Source organism: Curcuma longa, chromosome 3 (assembly GCF_044706935.1).
Source record: "Curcuma longa cultivar G26 ecotype Majalengka, Jawa Barat chromosome 3, ITB_CL_G26_1.1, whole genome shotgun sequence".
Classification (NCBI taxonomy): Eukaryota; Viridiplantae; Streptophyta; class Magnoliopsida; order Zingiberales; family Zingiberaceae; genus Curcuma; species Curcuma longa.
The window spans coordinates 2,584,019-2,603,227 of NC_133863.1; the positions used below are offsets into that span (position 1 = coordinate 2,584,019).

A 19,209-nucleotide genomic window follows, 5' to 3' on the forward strand; every position below is an offset into this window, starting at 1 on the left:
TTTCAATAAAAAAGACTAAGATTTTTTTCCCAAGGTAAATCTGTACACTAGTATTAGAGTTACATCAGACAGTAGCATAATTTATGGTGATACAAACTAAATTTGATAAATTCAAGTTCCTCATAATTAAAGAGCGGCAATCTTTTCTCTGGATCAGGATGATTGAAGAGATTTCGTCCATGTTCTTCACTTTATGTATCTTAGACCAGGTTGAGATGGCCCCCTATCATGGCTGAGTTCATGTTCCAGTAGCAAACCGAAGGAAAAAGTAGAATGACAAAAGAATAAGATAAAATTGCTGAAAAACCCCCTACAAGCAGTAGTCATCAATTGCACCGGCACCAGATATGGTTCATGAGTCATCAAGAACAACATCTGCTGGATCCCCTCTCCACAATCTTCCATCTCTCCACTTGAACCTGATCCTCAACTTTCCATTAGCATCTACACCCATGATCTCACCCTTACTTGAGGATGTTTCCATTCCCCATCCCCACCTTGGCATTACTAAGCCTGGTTTTATTTTTATCTTGTCCCCCACCTTGAATGCTGTCACCTTCTCCACCTCCCCATCTTTGCATACCCATAGTTTCTCTCTAAAACAGAATGCAATCCTCAACTCCCCATTCTCTGCCCTGTGCACCACTCCTATGCTCGCATGGGTCACATCTCCCCATTGATATGTTGGCGCAACAATGTCTTCCCTCACTTTCACCCAATCTCCAACTTGTACTTTCTCTTCCTCCAGTATGTCCACCTCAGCAGGGTCAATCATCCATGCCTTAGATCCTGCAGGCGTATATATCCTTAATTTTCCATCCGCATCAATAGATGAAATAGTCCCAATACTTGCATGACTGTGTGTGGACCAACCAAATCTAGGTTGCTCCACACATTTCTTAATCCTCACTCGTTGCCCCACATTAAGCCTAGTTGTTCCTGCTAGATGAGTAGCAGGTCCAACCCACCTTTCTTGCTCACCGCAAAATGCAACATGAATAGTTCCATCCCACATATCATTTTCATATCCTATTCCATGAACCACACCTATGCTTCCAGGTTTCAGAGACTTCCAGCAACCAGATTCATCTTTCAGCCTAACCCAATCGCCAACTTCAAACATTTCCTCCTTCTCAAGGTCTGCAGGATCTCCTCTCCACTGTCCTGACATGCCAAAAAAAGACACTCTTACTTCTCCATCTGCATGCACGCCAGATATTATGCCTCTAGAGTCAGGGCGAGCACCTCTCCAGCCCCATCTTGGCTCAACAATTCCAGCCCGAAATCGAACATAGTTTCCTACTCTAAGACATGGAACTTTCTCAATGTCCATGAAATGAGTAATCAATTTTCCCTTCCTAAAACACCCAGCCACCTCCAAGTATCCAGAGTCCTGTATACTATGAACAACAGCTATACTTTCTTTTCCAATGCTATTCCGGTCGTATGTGGGTCTACTAGCCCCAAGAGTTGGTGGTTTCACACGCACCCAATCTCCAACTTCAAAGCCTGTAAGTCTCTCAGCGTCACCTGGAGCTACTTTCCACAAGTTAATCCTACCAGCAACTTTGACCTGCATAAACCAAAAATTCATTAGACTTTGGAAAAATAATAATATATTGAACATAATAACACTATCTTTCTCACGTTCAAAGTTCCATCCATATCTATTCTTGATATTGTCCCAACAGTTGCAGCAGTTTCATTTGACCATCCTAATCGTGGTTGAGATATGGTTGGCATCACATGAATTTTACCTCCTAGCTCAAAGGGCTGTACTTTCTCCATATCTGCCACTGAGCATAAAAAAGGCTTACTCCTAGAGCAGAATGCAACACCCATATCACCATCATCTTCTAGACTATGGACAATCCCAATACTGTTCTGTGTCACATCTTCCCATCCATATTTGGGAGACGGTACTGAAGCTTTGACTCTGACCCAGTCACCGACCTGCATGACAAATGTCTCAAAGATTTGGTATTTTGCCCGAGAGATCTGCATGTTGACTTGTATAGAAATAAGTTTTCAGAGACGAAGCATACCATAAAATTTTCAACCTTCTCCATATCAGAAGGATCAGCTTGCCATGCAGTTGAACGGTTTGGAATTTCAATTATAAGTAAACCGTCACTCTCTATCTCAATTATCTTTCCTACGCTATGGTGTGTCTCTCCACCCCAAGCATACCTAGGTTCTGCAACAGATCTCTTTACACATACTTGATCACCAATCTGCAAATAGATTAGTATAGTACCAACAAAAATATTTCAGAAAAGGAGAGAACAAATTGTTGAGAGAGATAAATTGGCGGCAAAGTTTTAGTAACCATCTACCTAACTTACCCTGAATGGCTCCACAGGCTCAACTTCCTCAGGTTCACAGTGCCATGGAGTGTTTAAGTAACAAAGACCGAGCAACAGGCTACTGTCAGGCCTGATGGAATGCACAATCCCAATGCTTCCAGGAGTTACAGCTTCCAGGCCATGAATAGCAGCTGTTAATACAGGGCGAACACGGACCCAGTCACCTACCTTAAATTCTTCAACTCTTTCCATTTCAGCAGGATCAGCTCTCCATCCCCTAGATGCTCCAGGAAAACCAACCCGTAAGATACCATCATCATCAACACAGAGAACAGTACCAATACTGTCTTGTGATTGACCACGCCATCCAAACCTGCAGAGGAACAACAGACATCTACTGATTTAGGCTAGGAAAGGGGGGTGGGGGGTGGGGGGTGAGGAATCATCAATAACAACACAATTAGAAGAAGAACAAAATGCTAAAAATTATTTTTAAATTTGAAGATTAACAAAATTCAAAAGGTATATAAAAGAAAAGCAGAATTATAAGAATTTACACAAAATTTTATGAATCATGCCAGAGTGTTAACTTAAGATGGTGCACCAAAACATCAAGTTGAAGTCATATTTAAGACATAGATGATCCGATAGGACAGAAACCCAATGCAAAATTACATGGCTAGGCGGCAAGTAAATTCATAAGTAGTGCCTAAGATGTAGTACCTTGGTTTTTTAACATCAGACTTCATCTTGACATGCTGTCCTCTGTCTAAAGGAATCACTTTAACAACCTCATTTGCCAAAACACGTGCCTCTCGGCCCTCCGCGGTGCAGAAGGACACAATTAAATTTTCATTGTTTGGCACTGTTTGGACAAATCCAATACTTTTGTGATTGGCACCTTGCCAACCATAAGTTGGGTTCTCAACACTTCTTTTGAATCTCACCCAGTCTCCAACTTCATATCTGTTAAAATAGTGTAAAATATTCTTAAATAAAATTAGATATTATTACATTAAAAAGTACAATTATGTTCATGATAGATATTCAGATTATTCGTCCAGAAATACATAGAGAGTACTATGCAACATTATAAGAAAAAAATTCAAGCATACATGGTTGGAGAAAGAAAAACTCCTTTGTCAATGAGTGCTTCCATCAGCTCCTCTGAGATCCATTCTCGAGGCAGGCCCTCAAGAAAATCACGCAACGTCCAACCCCTATATCATTGGTATCAACAACAGCATCGTTTATTTTGGTTCACCATAGAGGGAAAAAAAGACAATTGCAGAAAGCTAAAGCTAAACACTAGATCAAGATGGTGGAACTATCACTCTTCCAGAAGAATGATTCATGACAATAACAAAAAATATTGATAGGAGCAGTCAACAATCAATCTCCTAAATAGAGTAGCCTGTAAAAGAAACATGTGAAAAGCAAGCTTCAATTTTTTTTCTTACTGAGATCACAACATCAAGTCATTAATTTAATCATGAAACAGCAAGATAATTCAACAAATTCCTAAACAAGTACTTGCCTGTGGTTTCGCACATCAACAGCAGGAGATGGGTACTGCAACATAACAACAATCCAATTGAGATTTTCACGAATCATTTTTGCTGCATCAGCTGCTATGTGGAAGGCATTGTCACCATCATCATCCTGACATGGCAAAATTTAAAATGTTCAATTACTTGAGGAATAACTGTTGATCTACCTCAAATAAATTTCAGAAATAATAACATATGACAAGATAACATGAACGAAGTTAGATAACATGAATGAAGTTCAAAAGGATATAAGCAAACTGCTTTCTCTACCAACTTCGGTATTGAGTTTCAGAAGACACTATATGCTACCTTGATTGTACACTTTTTGTTTTCACCGTTGAAACTTAACCAGTGTTAAATAATAAGTATTGGTTATTGAGCTTCATTAGCTATTATCTCGGCAGTTTTTGTAGATGGTATAGCTGTTCAATTTTTTTAATTATGCAATTGCAATTTTGCTCTCCACAGGAAATTATAGTTCTTCCTCTCAACTCAACATTACAGTTCTTGATTTTTATCCTCTCAAAGTTCTGTATTCCTCAATCAAGGAGGAGGGCAATGGGCTCGATATAACTGACCATAGCCTCCCCTCCTCCTGCCTTTAGCACATTTCTCCTACCGCTCTTTTTCTGTCCCCTCCCAATCTTTCGTTTATGCATGACACCACTGCATTTCCAATCTCATGTCTTACAGTCTCACTTGCTACTGCATCACCACAGACCATTCTAAGCCACAACTAGTATGCACACTTCCAAAAGCTCTATACTATTGCTTTGTCTTCAATTCACTTTCCAAACTGTCTCCCTGTAGTCGTTGATCTAGTATAGCACTAATAATACTCACAACCCTCCCCTCACCCTGTAGTCACAGTTGTACACCTTGTCTACTAAACCAATCCCTTTTCCAGTAACTTGTCAAGAGCAGCAAAGTCATTGCAACCCTCTCAATTGAAGGTGCAGTGTGAGCTTTTCGTGGATCGCTAGAGGGGAGGAGTGAAGATCAACCTGCAAAATTAACCTCTTTCTCTTGCTAATGTTTTGAGCAAGGACACGCTAATTAAAATGTAAATAACATGAAATAAAATATGAGATACAGAATTTACTTGGTTACAACTCTCGGGTTATTAGTCTAAGACTATGAAAGCTCTAATCAAAGTCTTCTCGTCAGAAATGATCTGGAGGTGGAGAAACCTTATACAACGGTTGAGTGTAGACTTTAAACGAACTGAATGAAACAGATAATTTGAGTGTGTGTATTCTACATAGAGCTTCAGTCTATTTATAACTTTCACCTTAATCTGACCGTTGTGCTAACGTGGCACTTCTGGGCGCCTAGAAGCCTTCCGGGCACCTGGATTCGTCAATCCCAATCCGATCTGTCAACAATCTGCCAACGAGTTTGGATGACGGGAGCCTGGAACCTCTCTAGGCGCTTGAACTCCTCTGACATGGACTCCATCCTCATCCGCTTCGGCAATGGCTCGCGCTAATGTGGATAGGGTATCCGAGCGGTCGGAATGGATCCGGGCACCTGGACTCTGGGGCACCCGGATTGGATTTGAGCGCTTGGAATGGTCAACTTTGTGTTGACCATTTTCCTCCTCCTCTGTTCTCCGTTCTGCCTTGGTCGCCTTGCATACTCTTCCTCTCAGCCTCTTGTCCCTTGGATGCACTGAACCCTTCCAGCTCGCTCCCGTGCATCATTCTCGCTCCGCCGGAGTATTCTTTTGCAGCTCCTCATACCTCGAATGCACTGAGCCCGTCGGCTCCTTACCCGTGTCATCCTTCTCGTTTGCTTACGTCTTCTGCTAAGGTTCATCATCTAGATATTACGTGTGATCTCCTAAGTCCTTGTACACTTAGACATACACGTCAAATACCACAAGACCTAATTTTAGACTTATTTGACTACACATCAAAACTCCACTGGGGTACTAACATCAATTTCATAATAATTCATCATCTCCTCGTGCTTCCTTCAGTAGCACATGAATATTTAGCTATGTGAATTCAATATTGTTATGGTCACCTTTTCCGAGCATCATCCTTCTGTAAGGCAAAGAACATGCATCCACCTCTCTCCAAAGCAAGGACTCACTTTTCCCACGTGCAGGCACAAGCTCAACAAAACACAATCACACAAGGACACCCAAGCAAAGCCCATGAGCAAGTGCACTCTTATCTTTCCTACAAGGCATCCATAGGATCAATTAAAAGAACATAGGCCATCCAAATGATTTAATCATGCATCAAATATCTGTATCAGTCTAAACAGAGTGATCTAGTAAAATTTGAGCCAACCAGGTTCAACATCAAGCCCCAACTTTGTAGTTGAAGCTTTTTTAAAAGACATCTCAAACTTTGACCTTTTTGTCAATTTAGCTTCCTAGTCTACATTTGCTTCTTTGCATTCAACAACATGGATCTCTTTGTTGCCCTTGCCTTCTGAAGTTTGAACTATATCTCCCTATTACATTGTCAAATCCTCTATGGTATCCAACTATTTATCTATTGTTTTCCAATATATCCTCATGAAATTTTGAGAAAGAGTAATAGAAAAAGGACCAAGGAAGGAGACCACGGTGACCAAAAATCAATATGGATTCATACTTGGAAGGTCGATAATAGAAGTTATACATCTTATCAGGAAACTAATTGAAATTATCGAGAATAGAAACAAGACTTATACATGATATTTGTCGATCTAGAAAAAATTTATGATAGAGTCCTAAGGGACATTATATGGAGAATTCTAAAAAAAAGAAGTATTAGTATAGCGTATATTGAACTAATTAAGGATATATACAAGAATATAATGACAAAAATGAAGATTTTAGACGGATTAACCGAAATATTTCCCATAAAGATAGGATTATATCAAAGATCAACTTAAGTCTCTATCTTTTTACACTAATCATAGACGAATTTTGGACACATCCAAGATACGGTATCATAGTGCATGTTATTTACAGATGATATTGTTTTGATAGATGAGACACGTGAAAAAGAGTAAATGTTAAACTCGAATTTTGACAGGAAATACCGAAATGAAAAGATTTTAAACTTAATAGAGTAAAGATAAAATATATAAAATTTAAGTTTAGCAATATTAGACGTAATGAGACAATTGTTAAGATAGGAGATAACAAATTGTTTGTTACTGAGAGTTAAGTATTTATGATCATTTTTGTAATAGGATAGAAGGATTGAGAGATGTCTTACATAAAATATAAGCAGAATAGTGGAAATGGAGGAGAGCGTCAAATGTTCTTTGTAATCGTAAAGTACCTCTAAGGCTTAAAGAAAAGTTTTACAAAACGATGGTTAAACTTATTATGTTATATGGAGTTGAATGTTATACTATGATTTGAACACATGAGCAAAAGATGAGAGTTATATAAATGAGGATGTTAAGGTAGATGACGGACATACAAAGATGGATAGGATAAGAAATGAGAACATCAAAGAGAAAGTCAAGGTTACACTTATTGAGTAAAAACTCTGGGAGATACGTTTAAGATGGTATGAATATGTACTTAGATGACCAATAAATGCTCCAATTAAGCGATGTGAAACTATAACAAATATGCACATCAAACAAGGAAGAGAAAGATAAAAAAAGATTTAATTAGCAACAATAAAATAAGATAAAATTTATTTAAATATAGATGATAATATAGTAGGGGATAAAATCCAATGAAGTAGAAATATTCATATAGCCCACCTAGTGGGATAAAACTTGATTGTTGTTGTTATAGTATGTCAAAACATCACTACCCTCTTCCTTCAGCATTTTCGCCACTTCTCTCTTTTTTAGTTGATTAGATATTGAAGCTTTATTGCTCTCTAATAGCATTTTTTTCTACATTTCTCCCTTTTTATTGAGTAGATGCAAGGTTTTAAAAAAAGTGTTCCCAAATGGCATGTTGTCAACCCACTACACAAAGGATGACTATCATTTACTCAAAAAAAAAAAAAGTATACCAACCAATCCATCCAATTCATAATTTGACATAGACAAAAATGCATGTCAATCATACAGTGAACAACATACAATACAATAGGTCATATTTGTCAATAACATGCATATGATTAACTGAAGTGTTTGCCATTTGCAAAACAAATTTTAGTAAACACCTCAAAAGCTTAGTATAGACTTCCACAATCACAAGAACTATTTTTCTTTAACAAAATCATTTTAAAAGTTCTAGATCATCATACAAACCTAATTAGTTTCCCCCTTTTCACTGCATAAATAGCTCATTTAGCCTGCCTAAGCACCTATCGTGCTCGCCTAGGCGTCTAGGCTACCTATTTGAGCCTACATATCACTTATGCGACACGTGATCCCTTATCTGTGACCTCCTAGGCTGTTTTTAAGGATGGTTAGTAGATAACTACTATTCTGACATTCTCTCCCATTTAATTAATTAGATGTTTGGATTAACTCTTTCTTTCCGCTAGCATTTTCTCCTTTTTCTCTCTTTTGCCTCTTTTAGTGTTTTGTAGTTATAGGAGCCTTAATCTCTCCATCAATAATCTTTCACATTTTCCCTTTTACAGTTGCAAACTTTGCATTCCTGTATTTCTTTAGTTTAAGGATGAATTATGAGAAAAAAATGCACAAAAAAAAAACCAGAACATATCGAAGCAGATTATGCCTTTAACAGAAATGTAATGTCCAAGAAAATCAAGACACTATTATTCTCATCTAAAGAATTGATTGCTTACTGATGTCTTCATCAAACCTTTCAGTTACTCATTTTACTACCTCCCCAATGCTCATTTGATCATTACTATGAAAGAGTCTTATGTTTGGCTTAGCTATTTGCTTTTCTAATTTATTAAATTGCCTTTCCTCTCAAACACTGGCAAGCTTAGCAAGCCAGGTATTTACAATTTCCTGCCCTCAATTTAATGGAAAATGACACCACGTTTCTTTGTTGTGTTGCTACTGCAATTGAAGTTCAATGACAAGATCTTCAACTAGAATTCCTATCATGTATTGAAGATTAAAGTAGAAAAAAAATGCAATTTTTTTATTAAACATTTGTAGTTCTGGAGTCTCGAAATTATTAAATTTGGATGCTAAGCAATTTTTTCTTGCATGTTATCTAGTGGGACAATAGACACACTGTATCCAAACAAGGCCATAAGAAAACTACATGTACTGAAAGAGGTTAACAGTTTTGAAGTAGATTGAGTGACAGATTAGGATACTCATACAGATATTAACTCCCCACTTTAACCGCTTAGGAAGAACGTTCATCTCAAACTACAAAAACAAGTTATCATATTACCTGCAAATTACAGTTTGCTCCAGCAGATAAAAGCAAACCAACACATGAATTTGAACCTCTATTCAATGCAACATGGAGAGGTATTGTATTTTGAGCATTCCTTATGTTCACATCAACCCCAGCTTCCAGAATGATCTAGTCATAAATATCAAAAATAATTTCCATGTGAAGAAAAAACTAAGAAATGGGAAAAGAAACACGTATGCAGTTGAGAGAAAAAAAATAGAATGCTTAAATGCTACCTTAACTAAATCTGCATCATTGATCATTGCTGCAGTATGCAATGCTGTACGGCAGTGCTGTTCATCTTGGGCTGTGGGATCTGCACCAGCAGCTAACAACACTCTAACCAGTTCCCGGCCCTCTATCAAAGAGTTTCAAGCCAATCAATTTCAATACTATAAAACACTTCAAAACTAACAAGGAATTCTGATAAAAGAAGGAAAATACAAATTGTAACTAAATGAAAAGCTCGCCAGCACCTATAAAATAACACAAAGTCCATGGCATTATCTTAAATGTATTGAAGTTACAGATCATTTCCAAATCAAAAGGTTCTCTAACAATAACATGATCAAACATCATATTGTTTCATTTAAAAGATTTTGAATTTAATGATAATACATTATCTTATCAAGACCTCCAGGAAACAAGCACATCATTAGATTTTGGATCTAACAATAATATATTATCCGGTCAAGCACCTATGATCATTTACAGCCTTAAGGATTGGCATATTTAAGCACCAAGGGGACCCATCACCTTGCCTAGGAATTTTGGGTTGTAGTAGTTGTTGGCCTCTACATGGCATGAAAGGCAGATCTGCTCACAAGGTGGCAAGCAAAGAGAATGTTCCCAAGGACATGGTTAATTTAGTACCAACAGCCAAATATGGTTTATTTCATTATAAGTTTTGGTTTTGATATCAACCGAGAAGAGTATTATCACAATGTCAAGGTGGTGCCAACACTGGCATGGACATCACTGACCCACCCTTTGATCCCTGCCTATTTTATTTGTTCACTACCAAAACCTAGATAATAACATTTTAAATTTTTATAGAAACAACTAAAAAAAATATAACAAAATAATGAACTTATGCCATACCTTTTTAGTAATAGGATAAGTATCACTACTAATGGCTTATTAAGGATCCTGTACTAAGTACTACTACCAGAATGGGCATCATGCAGACAGAAGCATTGATTCTTGTAGGGGGTATAAAGAGATCAGCACCATAATTTTCCAGCACAAAGATTAAGTATTTCTCTTAGAAAATTTGGTATTTAACTTAGCAATCAGCAATCAGTTACTTGGTTAACAATTAGAAGCTAGACTAGCATAAGTGGAATTAGCTCAGACATAGGTACTAGATAAGGATACATATAGGTGCTGAAGCTATGATTTGATTAGTGATCATATGATGCTTAAAAAATATAGTGTTAGGGTCTTAGGGAAGTCGTGAGTACGATGGATATCAATTATAGTTAAAATGAGCTTTGATGGGCTTATTGATTACTTAATCTATTACATATGTAATTATATATATTATATAATTATACTTCATAGTATATAGTATCTGTCACATCTAAACCATTAATTAAACTGCATTGTATGTACCATGAACAAAATAACTATTGATAATGAATCTAAATTAGGTTCATTTAGATTTAGATGACTCTCAAGTAGGTTTTAGTTAACTCAGTCCCTGCAAAAAAACAAGGATTGTGTAATTTGGTACAGGCAATACATGGGGCAATACATATATGACACGAGCAAAACAAATAATGTTCAGCCGTCTCAACTAATTCACTATATCTTTTTCTCATGCCAACCGTCATTCATTTTGGTACACAAGAGAAACGTTACAAATCACCCATGTTGGCTAGCACTAAACAGAATTTTAAATATATGGCTGGTACAAAAATCTAACAAGTCAACCATTTCATTTTGAAAAAGTTGACTGTGATCAACGTCACATAATAACAATTAAGATAGAATTACAGTGCATGTTCAGGTTAAATTTATCTCATGATCATAGCATTATCAGTGTGATCCCTTCATTTATACCTTCAAGCTTCTGAATATTGTTGAGAGCTGATGGAAATGTTTATGTTTCTATTGTAAATAGACTAAATAGCAGTAGAAAGGTAAGAAAAACAGTGAACATTTGCATAAAGGGGAAACTACCGATTTCACGTGTTTTCTTGAGAGAAGAAGCCATGCACAATGCTGTTCCATTTAAACTTGGAATGTCTATGGCTTCATCAATATCCTCCTGTGATGCCAACTCAACCCACTTCTTCACCACTTCAACATTCCATGTCTCAATGCATAAATGCAAGGGCCTTTCATCAAAATGGTTATCAAAAAGTTTTTTTTTTTAAAATCATGATAATGATAAGGATAATAATAAATAAATTTCAAAGAAAAAGTCATTTTATGTTAATCATAGCAGAATCAATATATCTACGGAGCAACTCATGCCATAAGTAAAAGTTGACAATGCCAAAAAACTTTAATGAGTTAGTAATCTCACTATTTCATTTGATTCTTCTTGTGCCTTATTCCAAATCTTCTCTTGTGGTGCAGTGCAATACAAGACCTTTCAGCTATCTTGTTATGGAAGTAAGGTTTCATGGAACCAATGCAGCATGCATGATAGCTTATAAAACATGGGAAAATGTGATTACAAGTTCTGTGTAACCTCACTCCATAGTAGCAATATCAAAGAATTTTGCTAGACAAATTTCGAGTATTATTTGATTTGTCACATGTGGAGTTAGGACCACAGTTTTGTACACAATTTAATTAATTGTTTAGAATAATCTAAGTATGTCAAGAAAAATTCTAATCAATTGTTTAAAATGAAATTAGCTAATAATTATAATTTATTCAAATTCTTTAAGTGGTGGCGTTTTGTAGTTTTTGGTCTATACTAGATCTACATTGTATGTAAACTTGTCATTTTTCTGAAGAACTTACCAATCAATGTGGAATGTGAAATTGATTCTTTAGCAAGGGATGGGAACTAGATTCTAGGTAATCATTCCAACTACAATAATGCAATTAAATTGGAACTCATTGATTCTTATACCCATGCATGCCTTCTAAAACCAAGTGCATCCTAAAGAAAAGGTTAACCAAATGGTAGTTTGTTGTAGCTTCTGTATGGGAATGTTATAGACTTGCATAGCTCAATGGAGGGTAAGAGTTATATAGACCACCCCAAACAGTTAGAACAAATATAGTTTGACAAAGATGGCATATTAGTTGGTCACATAGTATCCGAGGAGGAGAATGTAGATATTCACGCAACTAGAAAAGGCAATTTGAACTTACTGGACAATTATGCAATGTATTGTATATAGCAAGAGTGCTCCAACTGCAGACGATTATGCATTTTAGACAAGAGACTGCATTGAATATGCAATGAGCAGGCCAAGCAGGAGAGTAGGTAGATCAAGCAGTGATATTTTCGCTTAAATGTACCAAATTTAAACTCCAACTCCAGACTAGAGGCAAGGGAATGCTTAACATCACATATAATCAAGTTTCTGTAACTATAATCAGCACTAACAATGGATGATGAAAGGGACCCACATCTAATAAATTGTTGTCATAGCCTCATAGGTATTACTTTCATAATCAATCACATAAATCATCTGAAACAGTAGCTAAATAGCTGCAAGTACAAGGACTAGAAGTAATATGGTCATATAGACCAAGTCCTTATCATATTTTCATCTTGAACTACTAGTTTTATAATTAAAAAAAAAAACAATTATCATAATTTCATGACCAAGCAGAACACGTAAAGGCCTCGACAACATATTTTAGGTAACATCCATCCTTTATTATGTAGCAAAAATACCATCCTTTATGATAAGGGTAATAAAATTTAGGTTCATGTAGCTAACAGAATATAGTTTAACTATAAATAAATGAGTAAATCTACTGATGGCTTGATGCAAACAAACCTGAACAGAAAGGAGTCAGTACAAAGCAAAGTAATTGTTGAGCATGTTCAGAGATATGGACAAAAAATCAGTCTTGAATTCACATGTTTACTAATAAATGCAGTTACATAGTCTTACGTTTTTCTCTGTGCATTCAGTATTCTCATTGATCTACATCCTCCATTTTCCAGAATAACAATAGCACAATCAGAGTATCGTTTTGAAATGGCTATATGCAAAACTGATTCGCCCTCATCATCGACTGCATTTGGATCAGCTCCTGCCAACAGTAATTCCTGTGAAAATTCAAATGGACGAATTTAGGAAAATGAACACAACCAAAAGGCAATGTCCTAAAAATAATAATAACAAATATGCCTACCTTCATGCACTCTGGTTGGCCATGCAAAGCACATATATGGGTTAAAGAAGGGCCAAGGCCATCTCTCAGCCTGGAACTAACATTAGCAGATCTGCTAATCAAAGCACCAACACACTCTGGAGAACCAGCAACCACAGCAAACACAATGGGAGGATCACCATCTCTGTCTAAAATATCCACATCAGCTTCTTTGAAAGACAAAATAGTCTTCACAAGCTCCACTGAACCTCGCCTACAAGCTAAATGCAGGGCAGTATGTCCCTCGGCATTTTGTGCTTCTAGAAGAGAACCAATTGAGTTCTTCCTGTTTGAAACTGCCTTTGCAAGCAGGTCACTGCCAAACACAAGAAAGAAGTAATCCATGATGAGCCAACTGATTTATAAGAATTGGCATGTGGTAATGCATTCTCATTTCCTCCGACATACCTCACACCACAAAAATTTCCTTCAGATATAAGTTGATGTAAAATATTTGGGTTACACTGAAAATCCTCTAACACAGATACAGGAGAAGGGTCCGAGGTATTATTGGTTGTAGTAGCTCTTAGAAACTCACTGTGGCAAGCAAATAAAAAAAGAAAATTTTAATGCATAATAAAGAATTCATGCATAATAAAGATAACAAGGGTAACAAACCCTCAAGGAGGCCAGCGAAACCATCGAGATGGGTGACATAGCACAAAATAAACACATAAAAAGAATTCTCCGGACTATGTTCAGTGGTAGCAAATCCCTTGTGAAAACCTTTTGTAATATATAAAACAGCACAAGACAACCATACAGCAAAGACGTGAACATATAAGTGACCATTAGTTTTGGAGCTAAATAGATTCTAGATTAGGCAGACATTAGGTATTCAATTCTTTGCAAGTAAAAGAAGTCAATCCTGATGCTTCCAGCTTAAGAACAATGAGTGCACAATTCATAATTTCTTGATTTGGATATGAATAAAGGGAGAAAGCAGATGAAAAAGGTCAATTAGCAAACATATTACACGTCCTATATTGCCTAGCGATATTCTAACTTTCTACTTGCTTGCTACTACATTTTCAAGAAGGATCTTGGCATCAAAACACAAAATAAGTTATATGTATGAGCTCATTTAACTAACATCATAAGTACACAACAGTTTACTTTTCTGGACTAGCAGGAGGACTCCGAGGAATTTCTTGTAGATGTCGAAGAAAGATTGCTAGCATTGAATGAAAAGTTGGCCTCTTTGAAGGTTTGAATTGCAGACAATCACCAATCATCTTCCATAGATCTCTAGGAATTCCAACACCGACTATGCTTGCATATTGAGGGGGCAATTTCCGCGCCTTGACAACAGACCGATAAATCTCTTCAGTACTTAGTCCAGACCATCTGCATAGAAATTATAAATGTACTATAATAAAACATTCAAGGAAGCAAGTGAAGTGTTTAGACGACCTACGGGGCAGATCCAGTACACATTTCCACAAGAGTACAGCCAAAACTCCAAGCATCAGACTCAGAAGATATACCAATTGCATCATCCCAAAATAAATTTAGTGATTTCTTTACTGGCTCCCATGCCTCAGGAGCTGTGTAATGAGGGCTTAGCATTGTGCAATCCATGCATGAATGCAAACTTGATGGGCATTCCTCAGCAACTGATTGGGCTTTTCGGCACATAGGTCTTTTAAGAATAGCCGGAAGCCCATAATCTGAGACCACCGCACGGTAATTTGAATCCAAAAGAAGGTTTGATGGTTTCAAACTCATGCAAACAATACCAGCAGCATGGAGCTCTGCCACACCACGAGCAATATCCGCCCCATACCTGCAACAAATAACACACAATATATCAAGCTTAACATACTAAAGAAGTTGCCACGGAAGAGAGATTCACAAACAAAGACTTATCTATAGGGTACAAGAGACATCAAGTTAATGATCATTCCAATTGAGAAAACAAATTATTACATAGGTGTCACAGGAAGTTGGAATTGCATTTGATGGATGCATCAAGCTAATAGTGCACATATTTTTTTGTAGTCATTGCTGCCTTTTCCAAGAAGTAGAATGCAACATAATTAGTTGTTATTAGCTAGGTTGTATACCTATTGTGTAATATATCTTACTAATTTTCTCTGAGAAGTAAAACTATGTCCATGAAGGGGAGCCTTGGCGCAACGGTAAGGTTGCTGCCTTGTGGCCTAGAGGTCACGGGTTCAAATCCTGGAAACAGCCTCTTGTCAAAGGCAAGGTAAGGCTGCGTACAATGGATCCTTTCCCCGACCCCGCAAGACGGGAGCCTCGTGCACCGGGCTGCCCTTTTTTTTTCAGTAAAACTATGTCCATACTACTTGCTTCTTCTCTCAATAAATGTATTCTAGTGTGGTCCTACCAACGACTCTCCTAAAGTTAAAAGGCTTCCAAGATCCCTTAGATAGGTCCACCCTAAAGGTTAAATGAACCTTGTGCTATTTGGTTCACCTGGCACATTTCATGCCATACATGAATGTGTGCTTCGAAGGGGGCTTCAATAGAGATGATTCAGGTCATGAGGATATGCAGCACTAGTCCCAGTGTATTTATCAAATGAAGAGGACCTTGTAAGTAATTTCCATAGATGGCTTAGGATAAACTTAAGAGAAAGGATCTAATGTTGCCCAAATCAATGTGAAAATGGAAAAAGAAAAGGTCCACCTTCACTTGCTATAAGTTTTGGCAAAAGGATATAATGGTGGCCAGAAAATCATAAGGATACTGCCCTCTAGTATATTAGAGAGGTTGTTAAACAGAGTTTGAATTTCAAATAGTTCTAAGGATCTAGCGTTGCCATACTAATCTTGCCTCCCACAAAACCCATTAATAGCTAGAAAGGCACAAATGGATCCCACAAAAAGTAGTTCTGAACACCTACACAGGAGTTCACCATTTGCATCATTCAAGAGCATTGTCATCTCTTTCCTGAGTCAGTCTGTTGCAATTAGAAAATTACAGTATAGCAAAGGGCATTATAAGTGTCCTCAGCATGATTTTCATCTCTTTTTTAATTAGATCAACTGTTCCTGTCTTTTACTTTTTTATTGATCTTGCTCTAGGGAACTCTTTGTTACCCTTCTTTGAATCAGAGAACCAATGATCTAGCAAGGACATCCACAAGGTAAGATGGGTGGAATTACATTCCCTACTTTTCTACTCTTATCTGTTAGCATGTAGAGAGCATTTAAAAGGTCGAAACCTTCTTGGGTCTAAATGAAAAATTAGAGTTCCTAAAGTTAAATGCTGACTAAGTAAACTGGTGGATCACCAAACTAAACGAAGGTTCCTACCCTATCTTAGATTGATGTCTTCAGGGGCCAATTACCTATATGGAAGGAAAGCAGTTAAAGAAAGCCAGTAGGTACCCAAAGAAATTTAGGTGGGAGAAACAGATAAGGAAAAGTTTTCCCTAGTTTGTCTTTCCTTCCCAGGAAGGAAACAGGAAGGAAAATTTTAATTTATAAAGCTGTTTGTTTACAAACATTAAAAAAATGATTAACACAATAGTGTCCCAGAAAAAACTAGGTAGGTCTTATTTTGACTAGAATCACTGGTCAAAGTTATCAGTATTGCTTTTGTCCAAATCAAACTTGAACAATTTGTGAGGAAGCTGGGCGAGCTTCTTTCTTCCCTCCTTGGGAGAACTTTTTCCCCTGACACCTTTCTTTTTGAGTGTTCTTAGTAGGAAGTTGGCCCTACTTTGATCTATATCCTACTAACATTTCTATAGAGGAACTTTGTTTTCATGATTGAGAGTTGCAGTAGAGATTAACCATATTAACATTGGTTCCTCAACTAGCATGTTCAAAATTATGATGACACTTGTTCAGAATAAATAGATGGAGTAAATAAATATATGTTATCAGTCAACCATCCCTTGGATTAGTTTTATCTTAAGAAATATCTTGTGAAGGTTTAAAAAGCATATACAGATTCTAACCCAAAAAAAATAAGCATATAAATATGGTATGCAGTCAAACCACTGCATCATGTACATGGTATATGGCCCATGCGCTTTTAGAAAAATGGCATTGATTATATTAACACTATCAGCTAATATCACATTGACCTCAGCAGTCCATAGAATATGCTCTTGTTTGTTTACTAGGTAGAAATTGGTCTAATTGAATCATCATAACTTGGAATTAGCAAGGACTTTAACAAGCCCAAGGCGATTTGGTTAACATAATCTCTATGTGGTCATAAGTGGATGCACAATGTACTGCATGAGCATATAAGTGAATGATTTTTTATTTTAGTAAACTGCTCGTGATACTTTGGCATATTATGACACAATCAAATGGTTCTTAAATGTATTTTATTTTTTTTCACTGGACCTAATCATCATATTTCTTTCCTTATCTTATTATTGCAGGATGTGAAACAACATCAAGACATACAACAAAGTTATTGCATTATTATAAAAAATTGAAGAAAGCCAAAGTATGCTTCAAATAAGGGGATTGAATCCCCACCCTTTCTTAATTGAATTCAGGAAAATCATGAAAACTACTTTGCAAACTCAGCCCGAGATGTTATATATGGTGGAGTGTTCCTAACCAGTAGGGCGACAAGGAAAGATGTAACTGGAACAATGACAAATGCACCTCTAGCACCCGCAACAATTTTGAATTTCATCATCCCAAATTACTTCCTAATCAAATTGTGTTTGACTTTGGATAGATTAGTGGGTTAAATGGGTTAACTCCCAATGGACCAGGGATAAGACTGTTTTAACTTCCTTCACTCAGAGAAATCTATAACATTGTATGTCAACTCCATACCAACTTAAAGGAACTCAAGACTTTACCAACCCTCGGTTGTGACCAAGGATGGTGGTGACCATGATACACCTTCAAATTTTGATGGCCTACAAAGTAGACTGACTGGCCCAAATCTTAACTTGATCAAGGAATGACTACATTTGGCTGCATGGATGTTATATCCTTTTTGCAAGACTATGTGGAGCTACAAGCAATGTGAAATTTAGCATGGTTAAATAACAACAACAAGCCATGAGTCCTAACTATCTGTGGTAGGCTAAATATATCTTTTGCTTCCATTAAACTTTATGAGGATATATTGCTATTTGCTAGAAATATTCAGTTCTTAAAAATATCTTTTTTAGTTTAGTTAAGGAGAGTTTTCTTATTATTAAAGCTATATTTCATACATTTAATTCTACAGTGTTTAAACTGTTTAGTCTTCAAAGCTCTTGTATGCAATTGATTGAACTTTATTGCTTTGAATCATGAATCTATTGATCATTAGGCATACATATTATTTCCTCCTACGTAGTGTTTTACAATTTGTAATAAATGTAAAATTTCAAAATCATTGCATCACCTTCATTCCCACTAATTTGGAAAGCTTATAGACTGATCGACAAGGCATTTTGAACAACTTGGGGAAATTTTGTTATATGAAGAAACTTTAACTCTTTGAACATAGATGACCTGGGCTTTCCTAATTTCCTATTTTCAGGGGGCAAAAACTACATCTTGAATTTTCAGTAGGATTATGATTTGTAAACAGAAGATTTACACTTGTTGTCTAGTTGGCTAGGCTAGAGAGCAATTCACGAATGGAAGAATAAAAACAGGGCAAACGGGCAAATATCCTAGGCTCCTAGCTACACAAACCATGTCTTTTTACACATTCAATAACCATGCATTTCTTAGCTAGAGCAAATGTCCTAGTA

The 19,209-nt window shown here is 36.7% G+C and overlaps 1 protein-coding gene across 1 annotated transcript in view; it reads right to left on the minus strand.

Moving 5' to 3' along the window:
- The window catches only part of LOC141825571 (E3 ubiquitin-protein ligase KEG), a 20,351-nt gene continuing 1,142 nt past the window's right edge, over window positions 1-19,209 (minus strand). Inside the window, exons 2-16 of the mRNA XM_074712951.1 lie at window positions 14,932-15,300; window positions 14,631-14,861; window positions 13,923-14,051; window positions 13,497-13,830; window positions 13,253-13,410; window positions 11,346-11,503; window positions 9,398-9,519; window positions 9,156-9,290; window positions 3,844-3,968; window positions 3,422-3,526; window positions 3,030-3,272; window positions 2,346-2,679; window positions 2,046-2,234; window positions 1,648-1,953; window positions 1-1,573 (exon numbers count right to left, since the gene is read on the minus strand). Coding sequence (XP_074569052.1) covers window positions 353-1,573; window positions 1,648-1,953; window positions 2,046-2,234; window positions 2,346-2,679; window positions 3,030-3,272; window positions 3,422-3,526; window positions 3,844-3,968; window positions 9,156-9,290; window positions 9,398-9,519; window positions 11,346-11,503; window positions 13,253-13,410; window positions 13,497-13,830; window positions 13,923-14,051; window positions 14,631-14,861; window positions 14,932-15,300 — 4,159 coding nt within the window. The 3' untranslated portion in view covers window positions 1-352. The remainder of the gene's footprint in view (window positions 1,574-1,647; window positions 1,954-2,045; window positions 2,235-2,345; window positions 2,680-3,029; window positions 3,273-3,421; window positions 3,527-3,843; window positions 3,969-9,155; window positions 9,291-9,397; window positions 9,520-11,345; window positions 11,504-13,252; window positions 13,411-13,496; window positions 13,831-13,922; window positions 14,052-14,630; window positions 14,862-14,931; window positions 15,301-19,209) is intronic.